Genomic DNA, 18,565 nt, shown 5'->3' with positions numbered 1-18,565 from the left:
TACAAGTCATAATAATAATGAACAGACAGAGTAAAAGGAGCAGATATGGAGGATTAAAGATGGAAAAGTATTAAAGGGAATTTATTCACTGATACATGTTGGACATTCAGATTGCTGTCTTCATCTGAGGTCAATCTGCATCACAGTAAAACAATACAACAGTAAGGCAGCGATAAAAAAAAATCATACAAGAAGTCCTAAAAAATACCACAAAAATGTACAGAGAATATATATATATATATATATATATATATATATATATATATATATATTATACATACACACACACACACACACACACATTGTCAAAAGTTGGGACTCACCTTCTCATTTAAATGACATGAGATGGACCACAAATGGCGAACCAGTTCTCAGCATCACTGGGCACTCATTCAAGACTTTTGGAAAACATTTCAGGTGATTACCTCATGAAGCTCATCGAGAGAATGCCAAGAATGTACAAAGCAGTAATAAAAGCAAAATGTGGCTGTTTTGAAGAATCTAAAATATAAAACATATGCTTTGAGTTAGGTCACACTTTTTTTATCTACATAATTCCATATGTGTTCATTCATAGTTTTGATGCCTTCAGTGAGAATCTACAATGGAAACAGTCATAAACATAAAGAAAAACCAGGTGAGTCCAAACTTTTGACTGGTAGTGTGTATATTATATATGTACATATATATGTAGAGCCAAGGGTCTTGTTTTCCAACAGCATGTTTAAAGACTTTAATTGACATTTGTTTGACCTTTCAAGGTCACTCTAGGTCAGAGGTCACGGCACCAAATGAAAGCCCATATGTGACTTCCTATACACAAAAATACACAAAAATATCATCTATCATAACAACATTAGTATAAAATAGTAAAAATAAAATATGTCAGATATAGTAACAATAACATATGGTTAGACCTTCACAGAATTCAACATCAGTCACATGACACCCTCACAGGTTTCAGATGAGACGTCACAGTCTGGAAGTAGAAAATCTGCATGTCCAGAATGGAACCGCTTTTTTTGGTGTGCAAAAGGCACACAGTATGAGCAAGCTGATGAGGAAGTGAAAACAACGTATTTACAAACCGGCTGGGAGCTTCAAAGACGGTGTCTCAGTCGGCGTCAGAGAAATGGGAGGGGTCCAAATCAGAAGAGGGCGGGGTCTGAGGGACAGGTTTAGAGTCAGTGGGGACCAGCTGATAGGTCAGGAGGGTGGGACTGAGTATGGAGGAAATCCTGTTCCTGATCAGAGGAACAAGGCAGCAGGAACACAAACAGAGAACAACACAGACGGCAAGGAATGGGGTCACTACTTTAAGGAAAATCTGCCCCCATGGGCCAGAGGTGAGCCAGTTCCAAAGGTCAAATCCTTCAGTGGGGGGGGGGGGGTGTCGCCATTAAATTGGCGAATTAGAAGCTCGTTTGAGTGATCAACTACATAGGTCAAATTTCCTGAGACGTCGGGGATAAAAGTGCAGCATTCTTGTCCTATTATGTGACAAACACCTCCTGAGGATGCCAGCATGTCATCTAGAGCTGCACCATTCTGAAGGACAACATTTCTGAGGGCTTTGATTTCCACAGAAACTGCACCAAAGCCTTCTGTCACCGACTTGGTTCCATCCTCCAAATCTACAGCTGTATCATCAATGTAATGAGCCAATTTAGGAAGAGCCCACATGGGAATAACAGCTCCCACACCTTTGTCCCATTGTTTTATCCTGACTCGTGCTTTGGGCTCAGATCCACGGTGGACACAGGAATGAATGGGGCGTTGCACATGTGGGTAATAGGGGTGAGAATAAGTCAGATTACCTACCACGAGGACATCAGGTAAGAGACGGGCAAGGTGATTAACTCCACACCAGTTGGGTGGGAGGAACTGGTAAACATTTGGACCACAAACCCAAACCTTTGCAGTAAGTGAACCAAATCCGTAATCACTGGGTAAATAAAAAATGGCCCTGGAAACATGCCAATTACCATCGTGGTGTTGGACCGGGACAGTAACTCCACCTTGGTGAGGGAGTCGGTTTCTGAGCCAACAGGGGGATTTCTGTGGATAACCACAGGTACCATTGGTGGTGTGGGTACAGTGGTGAGTGGTACCAAGAAAATGTGCACCATCCCAGCAGCGGAGGGTAAAACACAATGGGGCAACATATGTTGAGGGGTGAGTGATCATAATCGGTTGAAAGACGGTAGGCGTGTGATACTCAGATACATTGTAACTCTGAATGGTATAACCTGTAAGGCACGGTAAGCTAAGACTGAGGCTAATATAGGATGGTTTGTTCCACACTGAGGGGGAAATGACACCATTTGCATGTAGAACTAAAAAGGTCAGAGCAGCTAGGGTCATGGATACATTTAGTGGCATTGGAAAAAGGGGAAGGGCGTCCTTTGCGGTATGCGGGACGTGGGCACAGACATAGCAGTTAGAGAGATGAAGCTTTTTAGTGACAGTTTTGACAGACTTTAACCAGACATTGTTGTCATAAGAGAAAACACCTGAACATTTGGGAGGGAAGAGGAGGATGGAGGATGGTGTGAGAAATTGTTATCTACGGTAGAGGAAAGAAAGGGAACAACGTGATGACCCTGAAACAGCCACACAAATATGTTGTGAGGAGATACAGACAATTCCAAGAACAGAAGACTTATGGTCAGCATTCAAATCAAATCAGTATTAACAGATCAATATCTTCAGCTGTTTTCAACTTTTCACACTTTGAAATGGGTTCCATTATAAACCAAAGGGGATTTAGAACATTTCAAAAATTCATATAAAATTCACAAATCAATATTTCCCAATTCTTTGAACAAACTTGGTAGACCTTAGCCCAAAGATGTTCCACAACAAATACCAACTCATTCTGACCGACGGTTTTGGGAAGAAGGTTCTGGAAAAAACTTTTTATGGACGAACGCTGATATCAGTCGTCCATCGGACCTTAAGGACGTTGGACTAAAAATGAAACCTGACAGGTTTAGCACACAGCATCAGCAGGTCAGTCAGAATGATGGTGTTTTGTGGACGTAGACTGTGGACGTAGACTGTGTCCGTGGTCGTGTATCTCATCCTGTGTTGCGTGCCTTCAGTCTGAAGCGCCCCCTGTTGGCCTGGAACAAACATGTCATCATCATGTGCTGCTGTCACTCATGTGTGTGTGAGTCCATGTAAAGTTCATTCAATCACTGAATCAAATCCACCTGATCAGGTAAATCCTGCTGACATGGGACGGCTCTGAAAGCACACAGACGTTCAGTCTCAGTGTTTGTCTGGACTTTTCCTGGTGGACTGGAACAGACAGGAGGTGGATTGACTAAATCCAGGACTTGGACTCCACAGACTGGAGTTCCCATCCTCAGTCCTTCCAGGTTGGAGCTTTAGATCATCACATGACCTAAGTCATGTGATCTCATCTGTTTGGACATTTTCCAGATTAAACCCAGCCCAGTTCAACCAGTAAAACCATTCAACACACACATGAAGGGCATTGGTGTTGGACGGAGGAAAAGCACCATGGAGAAGAACCACCGATAACGGAAGAACCACCGATAACGGAATAACTTTTGGTCGTACATTATTGGCCTGTTAACCCCCCCGTGTACTTTTATCACAGTTCTATCTAATAAATCAAACTTATATACAGTTATATTCATATATTATTATGTTATCGGCTCAGTTATTACATTTGAAAAGATTTTTTTTAACAGGATAATATTATAATAAGTTATTCCATTATTGGCCGTTATTCCGTTATCAGCCATTATTCCATGATTGGCTTCTCCACACCATGAGCCTCTGAAACATGCACAAACACATGTGACAAATATTGGAGGTAAACCCAGTTTGGCAGAAGCGTCCCATGTCAGCGTTGAAGTGTGTTAGTGTGTTGAATAAAGCTGTGAACTGACCCGACAGTACAAGTAGAGGAACATGGTCCCCGTGATCAGGATGAAGTGGACCAGCACCACCCTGATGATCAGATTTCTCACCAAGTCTGAAACACAACAACAACAACAACAACAACCATCAGAGTGGAGCTGAAGAGTCCTGACGTCTGGAAAAGCTGACAAACTGTGTCTGTTTGACACTATTCTGCTGATCACAGTGTGAACAGAACCGATCCGATCAATAATGAGTCGGAAACACCTGGAACACATTCACTTCTACTGATGGAACATATTCAGTGTGAAGAACATCTGCACCAACGGGACACATTCCCATCATGAGGATGTTTGTGCTGAGCTCAGTGGGATTGTGTGTTTGAGTTCAGACTGCAGTTGGATTTGGCTCCAAATGGGAGTTGAGTTCACACACACAACTGTTAGTGTTGGAACAGAATCTGTTCAGTCCTGGTGGCGCTGGTGCAGTGGACAGCACTGTGGCCTCACAGCAACAAGGTCCTGAGTCCAGGTCCACCCACAGGGGTCAGTCTTAGGCCCACGCCCATTTTGGACTATGTGCTCAGACCATGACCCACATCTACAGCCGATATCTGAGGACCATATTTGATGTTTTTAAAGCACATTGACCCTAAAATACAACTGAAACACTCAGATAATTAAGATTTTTACACAGCGGTATAAATGACATGATTAATACACGTACACATAGTGCTGTTTGAACATTTATCTAAGTTAAGGTGCTGCCCACACATGTACCTGATCAAATATCTGATAACATTTTTACTACTGATCAAATATCGGCTTTCAAAAACAAATTAAGGCCGATGGCCAATATTGAAAAAAATCAATATATTGGCTGATATATCGGTCTGCCTCTAGTCCTGAGTTCGATTCCAACACCAGGAACCTTTCTGTGTGGAGTTTGCATGTTCTCCTCATGTCTGCATGGGTTCTCTCCGGGTTCTCCGGCTCCTCCCACCATCCACAGACATGCACTGATAGGTTAATGGGTTAATTTAAACTGCCCATAGGTGTGAATGTGACAGTGGGTGGTCGATCATCTCCAAAAGAACAGGCTGTTATTGAAAATGACAATCAGTTTTCAACTAACTTACCTGCTTGAATACAATAAAATAAAATAAAATAAATGTTTTCTGAAGTCACTACATGTTTTACATCTGTAGTTTCTCCAGGTTTTGTCCAGATCTTGTATTGATGACGTTGAGTTGGCATGATGGGTAATCACCGCTCCCACAGGCTTTGACCGGAGGTGCTTGGCATGATGGACAGTTTTTTTTCCAGTTGTTTTTTTTTTTCAGCTTGTCCTTATTTTTACCTCTGCCACATGAAACAGCAGAGGTTATGTTTTCATCAGGGTTTGACTGTTTGTCTTTTCACAAGATAACTCAAAAAGTTATGGATGTATTTTCATGAAATGTTGATACTGGCACAAGGAACAAATGATTAAATTTTGGTGGTGATGGAGGGGAGGGGGGACGACTGATCTGTCTTGGCGGAGGTCTGTGCTGTCCGAGTGCTGTTCTAGTTCTTCTTGGTTCAGGCCAATGATTGGACGCCTCTGAAACAGTTCCATCTGTTCCACGACCATAGGACATGTTTTATCTCACAGTTGTTTAAGACATGAGAAGTTATTCGTTGCCTCAGTTGGTCTTAAATTGCTTGTTGCAGCTGAAACCGACAGGTCACTGCAGTACTTATCCAATGGACAAATCTGAACTAGTACTGATAAGATCCTGGTTCAGATGTTTGTGTTTTTCAGACTGAACGTGTGTCTGTGGACATAAGACAGAATGAAAACACAGGATCAATGTCTCAAACTGGTCAGATCCAGACCAGTTTAGGTTGGACTTTAATCTGTAGACATTCTGGACCTTCAGACTCAGACACACAGGTTTTAGTCGGACTGGTTTGTAGATACCATGAGTTGAGTTCTGAGCTGAAGTTGACTTCAAAGTGTTGGTTGATGTTGTTGAAGTGGACTCGTCCTATTGGACAGATTTGACTCAAGTGCATGTGTCCAACTGTGTTGGTCCAGACTTCCATCTGCTGCAGCTCATAGACTGACTGAAACCAGTGGACCCCCTCTAGACCCTGGACATGTGGACCACACAGACACATGTACAGATGCACCTTACACTGTAGACACTAACTGGGCTTCACATTCAACTGGATGGACTGGGTTTAAACCTGGTTTTAAACTCAACTGTGGTTTGAACTGAGCTCAGATTAAAGGACTGTTTGTTGGTTCAGCCCAGTCTCTGACAGGTTCAACTGGACCGGCTTTACCTGATCTCAGTCCTACCAACGTGGTTCTGCTCACACCTGTTCACTCTGCTCACTGGGAATGTTGTAGAACATGGTCATGTGACTGTTACTGATGCATTGTGGGTATTTTGTGTGTGTTTGTCCTGACGTTACCTCCAACAGTGAGAAAGAGGGCGGGGCTTTGAGACGACGAGAAGCTGTGGTTATAAACGTCCACGTGATAAACACATGTGTAGTTCCCTCGGTGGGCGTAGCCCATGGCAGACAACAGGAAGTGGGCGGAGTGATTGACAGCCGGCAGGGTGAGGTTCAGCGGCTTCTTGGTGTCGGAGATCAGCTGGAAGGAGCCTCCTGGGTACTGTGGTTGGACGGAGCATGTGATGGTGAAGTCGGAGCCGACGAGCACCCTGAACCCCTGCTGGTAGACCCCAAAGACCCCGTCAGACAGGGAGATGTTGGGCTGAGGCAGCAGATCTGTCCACACACAGAGACATGATTGGACCAAGCAGCACACATGAGCACAAACAAGCAGTCAGAGAATCCATCCTCCTCAGAGACACAGATGGATCTGATCCACAGGAGTTTGGGATGGGATGAACACTGACCAGTGAAAACATGGAGGAATGGGTCATTTAGAGCACAGCTGACCTTCAAAGGCATTATGGGTAAAAAAAAATGACAAACATGTGGTGGTTTTAGAGTCTCACATGTCAGCATTTGGTCCTTTTGTCCTAAATGAGACTAATGTGAAATCTGTTTGTGTTTTCAGCCTCATCTGGTCCAAATGAAGACGTTCATTTTTGATCTGGACGTTACAAAGGTCAAAGGTCAATATTTGACACATTTGACAGAAAAAAAAATGAACTGAGACAAAATACCATGGGAGGCCGAGCCTTCAGCCGCTCTGCTCCTCAGCTCTGGAACTCCCTCCCACCATCCATCCGTAACTGTGACTCTCTCCCCACATTCAAATCCAGACTCAAAACTGACCTTTTCAGAATAGCCTGCCCCCCATAAACTCTAATCTCCATCCTGCAAATTCATTTCTATATATAGTAAATATTTGCTTTAATCTGTTTATTTCTTTGTATCTTATGGATTGTTTGTTTTATCTTGTTGTACAATGTCTTTGGGTGTCTTGAAAGGCGCTTATAAATAAAATGTATATTTACTATTAAATAATCAACTGATGAAATAAAAAGATTCATTAAATGTAACTTTAAACATCAGAGTCAGAACCATCTGGTCACTGAGAATTCAGTTCAGACACAGATTGTGTCCATTTGTACCTGAACACACCACATCCACACCAGATGAGTGTTTATAGGAATCATCTAGTCCAACACAGTCCCTCAGTCCAGATTTCAGCTTTACACAAGGAACAGACACCATCCAAACACGTCTGTATGTAGAATAATCTGTTCTGTTGACTGAAACAGCTGATCCACAGTCCAGATGTTGACACACAGCAGATCCAGACTTCAGGTCCCAGAATTTATACTCGTCTTCTACAGGTTTCCACTTTCCCTGGTGTTGGATCTCCAAAGTACCAGCACAGCGGCTCGGCTGTCCCACCAACCTGACACCACCTGGATCTGAGCAGAGACACAAAGACATGAGTCAAAGAAACACACTGTCATATGAAAGCCACGCCCCCTTGGTACCTGTACAGGTGAGTCCAGCAGCTGTTCCAGTTGAGCAGGTCTTCCCAGTGGAGCTGGACCTTCTACAGTCCAGGACAGTAGACTCATTGCCTTCACACTGGAGCTCACTGGTCCAGACTGGAGCCTCCCCCTCTCCATAGAGCCCCCCCTGGAGGAGCCCAGGAGCCCCACAGCCCAGCTCCCTACAGACCACCTGGGTATCATTAAGGTCCAAATCCTCTTCACACACTGAGGACCAGGACTGGTTGGACCGGACCTCCAGTCTGCCTGAACACAGACTGGAACCATGCACCAGTCTGACAGAGTCTGTGGACCCACAACAACACACACACATGTTTAAAGACACAAAAGCCCCTGGACAGACGACAGTGTGAGGGTGGACTCTGGAACCCTTTCAACCCTCAGCCTAAAATGGACCGCCTGCACTTTTTATTATTTTTGACTAGAAAAAGGGTAGAAAATATGCTGTGAGTTCCTCCTTTTGCCCATATTTCCAGACTACTTAGAACATTCAAAATCTAGTCATTTAAAATTTAATAATAATAGTAATGGATTAGATTTTTGTAGCGCTTTTTTGGACACTCAAAGCACTTTACAATTTCCTGCATGTTCTAATTCTGCTAAAACAGCTTCTTCTCCAGCTTCTAGTTCAGGCCTGAGTGAAATGACCGTAATGACCCAATAAAACCTATAAAGCACAACGTCTTAAACAGTGAAAGAGTTCCATCCATCCAAACTGCATATGCACAGGGTGTGTCAGCGATGACACGTCAGGTTTGAAAGACTTAACAACACATCTGTTCATTTTGAAGAACAGAGTACAATATATAACAGAACAGTTCTATACAGTATATTGTCACAGTGATAAATACTACAGTTATAAGAAATAAATAATGGTTGGTTACCCACAGAGATGATTAGAAGGATCAAATATGCAATAATTCTAAATACTACTACTAATAATGGCTGCATGTTCAAATGTTCTTCCACGTTCCCTGTGCAGAACCATGTCTGTGCACATGTGTTCTCACATTCATCTGCAGAAGGTTTTCAGTTCTCAGCAGAAAATCTGAATTTATGGGCCCGACTGACCACATAACATTTGGAAATATGACAGATGATGGAAAGTGGACTTTTACAGAAGAAGGAAACATGTATTATCTGAAAAGAAACTGATAATAGGTCCATTTGTATTTGAACAAAGGCTTTTTTTCCAGAAATGTGGACAAAATGTCAGCTGAACATGAACTAAACCATTGAACTTTGGAGGAAACACCATGTTAAAATCAAAGATTAAAGTGCTCTACTCTTTCAAAGCCTCCTGTCAGTCATTAGTGACACAGGAACTAAATAGGACTCATGGACCAGTTCAACCAGAGCCACAACGTCCTCAAAGAAAACAGCAGAACACAGAACACACCAATAAAAGGCCCTTTAGTGTTGAATGTGGAGCTGAAGGACACAGTGAGTGTGTGCTGTTGTTGACCTGGATTCCAACAGAGGGCGCTGTCTACATTCAGACTGGACTCAAACAGGCCTCAGGTCCACTCTGTGGATCCTCAGTCACAGGTTAGAGTTAGTTGAACGTCAGCGCTGGTGGACACACAGTCATTCTGAAGTCAGACTGAACATTCAATATGTGTGAGTGGGGTCTGTTCAAAGGCAGTGGGTTTGATGGACACACACAATCCCAGTGGTCAGTGAATGCACCATAATGCAGTGTGTTTGATCAGTGACCTGTGCACTGGTTCATCTCAGACAACTGGAAACATGTGGCTCATGTCAAACATCTGCATTTAAGGACATGGTTTAGTGTCAGTGATGTTTCCATGGTGTCCTCAGAGTCCAGCAGACCCACATAGAGCTGGAAAAAGAGCACATGGACCAACACAAAGTCCAGTTCAAACTAATGGACTCAGTCCTTCTGAGCTGTTCAACAGCCTGTTGGAAAGCAGAGTCATGTGACCACGTTCATGGACTGGAACTGAATTCAGCTGCATGTGTTTGATGTTTGAGTCCAACTGTCCAATGTGTGGACCTGGTCTGACTGGGTTTGGTTTGACCCAGCTTAGATAAAACACACCTGAATGGACTCATGGAAGAACTCTGACAGAATCAGGACCATCATCAGTAGACTTACCTGAACAGGTGAGGAACAGGGTGGAGACACTGGAGTCAGGATCTGCTCTCACACAGTCTGTCAGTGTAGATGAAGAGAGAAGACAGGTGGGGCGGATAGACCACACAGGATTAAATGAATCAGATGAATCAGATCTTCTCCCAGCAACAGCAGATCCACAGTCCAGTCGACGACATACGGCATCTGCTGCCTTCAGGGTCCAGAGGTCAAAGTCATAATAATATCCCATGTCTTTCCATTCTCCATGATGTTTAATCTCTACGTCACCGTTACAGCGACTGGCTCCTCCCACCAGTCTGACATCATCAGGATCTGATCAAATACAAGTGACAGATAAATGAGATCAAAGTGAGTGAACTGATGTCAGCTGGTGTCAGTCAAAGCTCCACCCACCTGTGCAGGTAAGGTCCACAGCTGTTCCAGATGAGCAGGTCTGTGACCCTGAGCTTCCACAGTCCAGCAGAGCAGACTCATGGCCTTCACACTGCAACGTCTGCTCCACAGGAGCCTCCGCTTCTCCATAGAGCGCCCCCTGGAGGAGCTCAGGAGCCCCACAGCCCAGCTCCCTACAGACCACCTGGGCACCATGAAGGTCCAAGTGTCCTTCACACACTGGGGACCAGGACCTGGACTGGTTAGACCGGACCTCCAGTCTGCCTGAACACACACTGGACCCATGGACCAGTCTGACAGAGTCTGTGGACACAGATGGAAGAAGACTGGAATCAAACTACAGTCTGAAGTGGACTCTAAGGGACTCTAGTGGACTGGAGTAGACCGGGGTCTGGGGCTTGGACTATATAGTGGATTTTACTGGACTGTAGTGGACTCACATTCATATGTGTTAGTGTTTGTTTCTTCTGTGTGTGACATGATGTTCATCAGCTGTTTGTTTGTGGACATGGATATTATTGGTTGTTTATTTTTACTTTTATTCCTCATTTTGGATCCATCTAAAAACAGGTTTTGATCATCTCCAGAATATAGCCAGAGTCCGTCCAGTTCTCTGTCCAGCCAATACGTAGATGTTGATGCCTGCTTTTATCTCCAGAAGAACTGACTACAGTAATGCTCTGCTCTCTGATCTTCCTAAAGATAGAACTTCACACCTCCAGCTTCTCCAGAACTCAGCTGCTCGAGTGCTGATGAAGACCAGAAGGTGGGCTCACATTACAGAGGTTTGAAAACCACTGCATTGACTCCCCCTGTGTTTCAGGGTTGGTTTGAAAGTCCTTTTAATGGTTTCTAAATGTCTTCATGGTCTTGCTCCCTCTTATGTCTTCGACTTGCTTTGACCTTCTGAACCCTGGTGGACCCTGAGGTCCTCTGGCACTGGCCTGAGAACTGTTCCATGAAGAAACACTCAAACTCAGGTTGAGGCAGCTTTACAGCATTATGCCCCTCACCTATGGAACAACCTGAGGAGAACCTGAGGGGAACCTGAAGAGAACCTGAGGAGAACCTGAGGGGACCCTGAGGAGAACCTGGGGAGAACCTGGGGAGAACTTGAGGAGAACCTGAGGGGAACCTAAGGAGACCTGAGGAGGACCTGAGGAGAACCTAAGGGGAACCTGAGGAGAACCTGGGGAGAAGCTGAGGAGAACCTGAGGGGAACCTAAGGGGGTGTGGTGGGAACTGAGGGGAACATGAAGAGAACCTGCGGGGAACTTGAGGAGGACCTGAGAAGAACCTGAGAAGAACCTGAGGAGGACGTGAGGGGAACCTGAGGAGAACCTGAGAGCCACAGAGAATGGAGACATTTGAAAACTAGGCTCAGCACCCACCTTTGAATTTGGCTTTAACTAATGCTTCTGTTTGATCTGTTTAATGTTGTATATTTACATTATATTTAGTTTAGTAATAATATATGTGTGTGTGTGTGTGTGTGTGTGTGGGGGGGGGGGTTGTATCGATTTTCAATATGTAAATCACTTTGTGCTACATTTTCCCTTAATGAAAAGTGCTACATAAATAAACACTGATTGATTGTATTGATCAGTTTGTGTGAGTTCACATTAAATCTGAGTTGAAGTCTTGGACCGACCAGGATCTGAGAGTCCACAGAGTCTGGAGCCCACAGTGACAGTGGAAGGGTTAGGGTTCAGTGTTAATGTTCTTACCTGAACAACTCAGCTTTAGGGATGAAAGGGGAAATGTCTCAGATGTAAAACAGTCACTCAGTTCAGATTCATCACAGTCTGGTCTGATCCTCCAACTGTCTATATCTGAACCAGTCCATCTGTGTCTCAGTGAAACTGCAGATCCACAGTCCAGTTCTGCACAAACTCTGTTTCCTAACTTCCTGTACCAGTATCTTCCTTCCACTGGTTTCCAGTTTCCATCCTGTCGTTTCATCTCCAGGTCACCGTGACAACGATTGGCTCCTCCCACCAACCTGAAGTGGACAGACTCTGTAGAAATAAGACAGACCAGTCAGAGTCCAGTCCAGAACCACACCAGCCCATCTGGACCACATGGACTGGATTATTGACCACATATGGTTTCCATGTCTGAACAGTGTTTTCAGTCCCACTGACAGATTTTCTGAGTCCAAACGGACTCAGTTCATCCCTCATTCATTCAGTCAGTGAATTGAATGGCTCAGTCTGCTCCTGTTTGTCAGTGTTTCCTTCACTTGTGGATCTTTAAAGCCACACTTGTCCAAATGTCAGGAACAGGAGCTGAGTGTGCTCAGTGGAGCTTCTGTAAACCCATCCTTCCTGAATCCTCTGCATTGGCTCCAGTTTGTTCAGATGAAAACCACCTGAACCAGGATGTTCAGCTTCAACCCATTTCACATCCCTCCTTTCTGCATTTCTTACCTGTTGAAGTGGTGTTGTTTTCAGACAGGAGCCCTGCAGGAAAAACACAAAGGACAGCCATGAAAATAGGACAATATTCTGATGACAAATCAAACATGTCCACATGAGTGAAGAAACAGGAAACTGAGGCTGATCAGGTTGGATCTAAATCTGTCTGAACTGTGTTTGTGCTTTGACTTTGACAAACGTCATCTAAATACCAAAGCAGCACATGTGACACAGATGAAGGTTCAAATACAAATATATGACATGACTGAACAGCAGCAGATGAACGACGACAAGATGAAACTGACACATTTAGTTTGAGCAGGATCAGTTACACACAAATACTGTTGTGTTTCTGAAGCAATTTACCACCATTTATTAGAAGATGATCCTCTGTGTTCATTAAAGCTCTGAATAAATTCAAAGGTTCTTCTATCAGAAACAGATCAAACTGAATAAACAGTGTCTTTTTCAGTCCAATCTGTCATGAACTGAACATAAACCCAGTGTGTCCATCCACTGGCACTGATCCAACTCCATGGGTTTATTAGTTTTTATTCAATTTCATTCAGTTTGAGGCTTATTTTGCTCATGTTGCTGATTATTTTTGTCCATTTGTTATTCATTTTGTTCATTTCATTGATCACTGTTTCTATTTTCTTGCTTATTTGTTTTTTTTAAAGTTTCAGAAAAATGTTTTGCAGATTTCCTCATGTCACTTGTTATGTTAGTAAATTTTTGGTTATTTTTTCTTTTCTATTATTATTTAATATATTCAAAACAAAACAAAACAGTGTGTCCATCCACTGTCATTGATCCAACTCCATGGGTTTTACTGGTGAATCAATGTTGTAGAAGATAATGGTGTTTCCACAGTAACTACAGAGCCTCTAAACGTCCATATATGGTCATATCTGAGGACCATGAAAAGATGAAGAACTGTATTTTACACCAATTATTGACATGGATTGAAATTATTAGTGAATTAGTAAATTAAACAGTTTAGATCAGTTGATGGTTTAGGTTAAGGGTGGACGTTTGGGTCTTTAAGGGTTAAAGGTGGAGGGGTGAAGGGGGGAGAACAAGGAAGAAAAAGGTGTCGAAGACCCTCACAAAAACATATCAACAATACCAACAATAAGAACCATGGTGATAATTATAATGGGAACAATAACTAGAACCAGAACTGAGTAAAACTGGGCAGAAAGAAAGAAAGAAAGAAAGAAAGAAAGAAAGAAAATTACAATCAAATAGAATAAATAAGACCTATTAAATGATGAATATAAGAAAAGAAAACATGAACAGAATATCATAAACAGCTACTGCCCAAATAACACCAGTACCAAATCCAGCCAACATCAGCTGTTCACATGAATCTGCTGTGACAGAGTGACTGCATCAGAGGAAAGAAAGAGAATTAAAGCCGCAAGCAGCATTGAAAGGCCCTCACCACGGGCACATCCAGCACAAGTATGTTCATGTCAGCAGGTGGCGCTCTAGCACCAAATTTTAATGCCTTCTTATGAATGGGTGTAGGCCTGGGAGATAAACAACTGATTCAAATTTGAGGCAAATCAGTGTTCGTATGTCCGAACAGAGACAATTTTTGTAAAGGTAAATTTTTAGGGGGTGCTATAGCAGCAAATTTCAATTTCTTCTGATGAATGAGTATGAGCCTGGGAGATTGACAATTGACTCAAATTTGAGGCAAATCGGTGTTCGCATGTCCGAACTGAACAAAATTTTGTATAAGTAAATCTGTAGGGGGCAGTATGGAGCCAAAATTCAACTTCTTCCATTCAGTGGGTGTTGGCCTGCGAGATGTACCACAGAGTCAAATTTGAGCCAAATCAGTCAACGTATGTCCGAACTGAAGCAATTTTCATTAAATATATATCTGTAGGGGGCGCTATAGAGCTAAATGGCAATTTCTTTCGATAAATGGGTGTAGGCCTCAGAGATTGACAACTGATTCAAATTTGAGCTAAATCAGTGTTCATATGTCCAAACTGAAGCAATTTTCGTAAAGGTAAAGTTGTAGGGGGTGCCATAGCGCCAAATTTCAAATTTTTCTGACAAATGGGTGTAGGCCTGGGAGATAGATGTCTGAGTCAAATTTGAGCCAAATCAGTGATTGTATGTCCAAACTGAAGACATTTTCATAAAAATAAATTTATAGGGGGCGCTATAGTGTGACATTTCAATTTCTTACAATAATTGGGTGTCGGACTGGGAGATAGATGTCTGATTCAAATTTGAGCCAAATCGGTGTTTGGATGTCTGAGCTGAAGCAATTTTTGTAATGGTAAATTTTTTGAAAAAACTTCACAAAGTTTGCGACCTCATCGCACAAAAACAGTATCACCAATCCCAAAAATTTGGCTAACTTCAGATGTCCCACTTCTCTAGATACTATATACTGATTTTGAGCTCATTCGGCCAAACGCCCAAGGAGGAGCTAGTTAAAATACGACGTCAGCGAAAACGCTGACTCAGCATTTTGGAAATTTCAATCCAATATGGCCGACTTCCAGTTGGTTTAGAACCATGGCCACAATAACATTTTTTGTTTGTCTCCTGACAACAAATCTGTGTACCAATGTTTGTGGCTGTAAGACAAACTTTGCGTAGGACGTGGTCCCATTGGCGTAATGTATTTCCACTTTTCATGGGGGTGCTGTCGTAACATTTCTTTACCGACATCTACAAAATCTATAAGTAAATTCAATTTCACGCACTTCTGAATTTTGAGCAAAATTTGGTGAGTTTTTGTACATGTTCAGGGGGTCAAATTTGAGCTCAAAGCGCAGGAGAAAGAAAAATTAAAGCCACAAGCGGCAATGAATGGCCCTCGCCTCGCCCCTCCAGTACAAGCATGTCCATTGTTCAGCAGGTGGCGCTCTAGCACCAAATTGTAATGTCTTCTGATGAATGGGTGTAGGCCTGGGAGATTGACAAGTGACTCAAATTTGAGGGAAATCAGTGTTCATATATACAAACTAAAGAAATTTTGGTATAAGTAAATCTGTAGGGGATGCTATGCAGCCAAAATTCAATTTGTTCCATTGAATGGGTGTAGGCCTGGGAGATGTACCACTGAGCTAAATTTGAGCCAAATCGGTGTTTGTATGTCCGAACTGATGCAATTTTTGTAAAGGCAAATTGTAGGGGGTGCTATTGTGTGAATTTTCAATGTCTTCTGACAAATGGGTGTAGCCCTGGGAGATTGACAACTGATTCAAGTTTGAGCCAAATGGGTGATCGTATGTCCAAACTGAACCACTTTTAGTAAAGTTAAATTTGTAGGGGGCGCTATGTAGCCAAATTTCAAGTTTTTCAGATGAATTGGTGTAGGCCTGGGAAATAGACAACTGACTCTAATTTGAGCCAAATTGGTGTTTGAATGTCCGAGCTGAAGCAATTTTTGTAAAGGTAACTTTGTAGGGGGCGCTATAGTGCAAAATTAAAATTTCTTCTACTAAATGGGTGTAGGCCTGGGAGATTGACAAGTGACTCAAATTTGAGCCAAATCGGTGTTTGTATGTCCAAACTGATGTCATTTTTGTAAATGTATATTTGTAGGGGGTGCTATAGTGCAATTTTTTTTTTTTTTTCCACTAAATGGCTTTAGGCCAGGGAGCTTGACAACTGATTCAAATTTGAGCCAAATCAATGATTGTATGACTGAACTGAAGCTAGTTTTGTGAAGGCAAATTTCCAAAAAAACTTTACAAAGTTTGCAACCTCCTTGAACAAAAACGGTGAAACTGAGCCTGAAAATTTGGCTAATTTTTGATGCCCCACTCCTCTAGATACTCTACACCAAGTTTGAGCTCATTTGGCCAAACTCCCAAGGAGGAGATAGTTAAAATATGACAGCAAAAACGCTGACTCAGCATTTTGGAAACTTCAATCCAATATGTCCGACATGCTCCCATTGGTGTTATGTATTTCCACTTTTCAAGGGGGCGCTGCCGCAACATTTCTTTACCGACATCTATGAAACCTATATGTAAATTAAATTTCTCGCACTTGGGCAAAATTTGGTGAGTTTTCGTAAATGCTCAAGGAGTCAAATTTGAGCTCAAAGCGCAGGAGAAGGGAAAATAAATAAATAAATAAAAATAATAATCTGAGCAAGAACAATTTAGCCGTTTCCGTGGCAACCATGTATTTGGCTTTATTTGGAAGCTCTCGAGGTCCCCCACATGTCTGTGGGGTCAGATGTCACGTGTCGTGGACTTACACCCACGTGACTGACCCCGACTGGGTGTGTCCAATTGACTCCCATTCATTCAGAGCAGGTGTAAATATGCGATTTGTGTCCATGTCACGTACATGTTCTTAAAGGTCTCAGTGCCGTGAATGTGAATATGTGTGAAAGTGGAGACGGTGGAGAAAGGCGACTGCGTCACTGGTGATTTCGTCCCCATGCACCCACTGCAGACTCAATAGGCCCTGCGCCGGCTTTACTCGGCTCAGGCCTAACAGGGAAAGAGACTGAGACTGAAGAACACAGACATGGAACCACAACCGCACCCCCTCCAAGAACCAGGGGCCGACAAAGAGGGCCCCAAGGACCAGCAACCACACCCAACTTTATGGGCAACAGTGGAAAAGTATTTCTCACCTGAACAAATGACACCAGCGTCCTCATGGTGTCCACAGTTTTCTCTTCCAAATCCTGGGTGTTGACACTCAGTCAGAGAACTCTCACTTCCTGAACAATCCACATCATCGAGCCAGACTGGACCAGAACCTAGACCAAAGTGGGCGGAGCCTGGGGCACTCACTGCCGTCCCACAGTATATCTGTCTACAAACCACCTGAGCATCATTTAAGTCCCATCCATCATCACAGACTGTTCCCCAGGTACCACCATGGAAGACCTCAACCCTACCAGAGCACCGAGTAGAACCACGACCAACCAGTCTGATGTGATCTTTAGGAACAGAAAACAGATATTCACCAAACATTTTAAAGACCTTTGATTAAAACAAACAACTATAGCCTAAATTAAAAGTGTTTCATTAACATCAGTAAAACAGTCACTATTATTTTCCAATCTTAACTCACATTACAATGAAACACACACATACTGTAAAGTAGAACTTCTTGTTTCAACATAAAAATATAAGTAAAAGGGCTGCCTTAAATTTGTATGTCAAATGAAAAAACAGAATTTGTTCTGTTAACATATGTCGTGTTGTCTCAATGAAATATCCTTTCTTGTGTCTACATCTGTTTTTGTTTTTGGGCACAGAATTGTTAATTAGTTAAACTCGTTTTTAAGTTGTTTGAACAAAAAAAAAAAAGCATGATGTAGACCAGGGTTGTCCAGTCCTGGTCCTCAAGAGCTACTATCCTGCATGTTTTAGATGGATCCCTCTTCCAGCACACCTGACGGTCGTTCTCAGACTTCTGCAGAGCTTGATGATGGGCTTAAAACATGCAGGATAGTAGCTCTAGAGGACCAGGACTGGACACCCCTGGTGTAGACGGATGTTTACTAGTTTGGTGAATTCAGATCTGTTATTACATCTCATCAGTCATGACTGGTGTTGGAGTCGAACCCACAACCTTCTTTTTAGGAGGCACCTGTACTAATGACCATACAGCCTGTCCTGTTCAAGCCATAATCATCTATGTTTTTTTATTTCTCTAAAAATCGCTATCCCACCTAGTCATTTAAAAGCTGACCAAGACAAAATTGAAAACGTCATAATAATAATAACAATAACAATAATAATA

At 42.8% G+C, this 18,565-nt stretch overlaps 1 protein-coding gene across 1 annotated transcript; it reads right to left on the bottom strand.

Annotated features, from left to right (window-relative positions):
* Positions 1–6,582: 6,582 nt before the first annotated feature.
* On the bottom strand, positions 6,583–10,308 carry LOC115424875 (CD5 antigen-like; the record flags this gene model as incomplete). Its single annotated transcript, XM_030142271.1, has 4 exons — positions 6,583–6,677; positions 7,493–7,798; positions 7,868–8,176; positions 10,191–10,308. Coding segments are annotated over 4 exons (828 nt in total), but the record flags the coding sequence as incomplete, so codon positions are not given.
* Between the last annotated feature and the right edge of the window lie 8,257 nt (positions 10,309–18,565).

This window comes from Sphaeramia orbicularis, chromosome 8 (assembly GCF_902148855.1).
Source record: "Sphaeramia orbicularis chromosome 8, fSphaOr1.1, whole genome shotgun sequence".
Classification (NCBI taxonomy): Eukaryota; Metazoa; Chordata; class Actinopteri; order Kurtiformes; family Apogonidae; genus Sphaeramia; species Sphaeramia orbicularis.
Note: the sequence above shows the minus strand (reverse complement) of the source record. Positions and strands in the feature narration are given on the sequence as shown.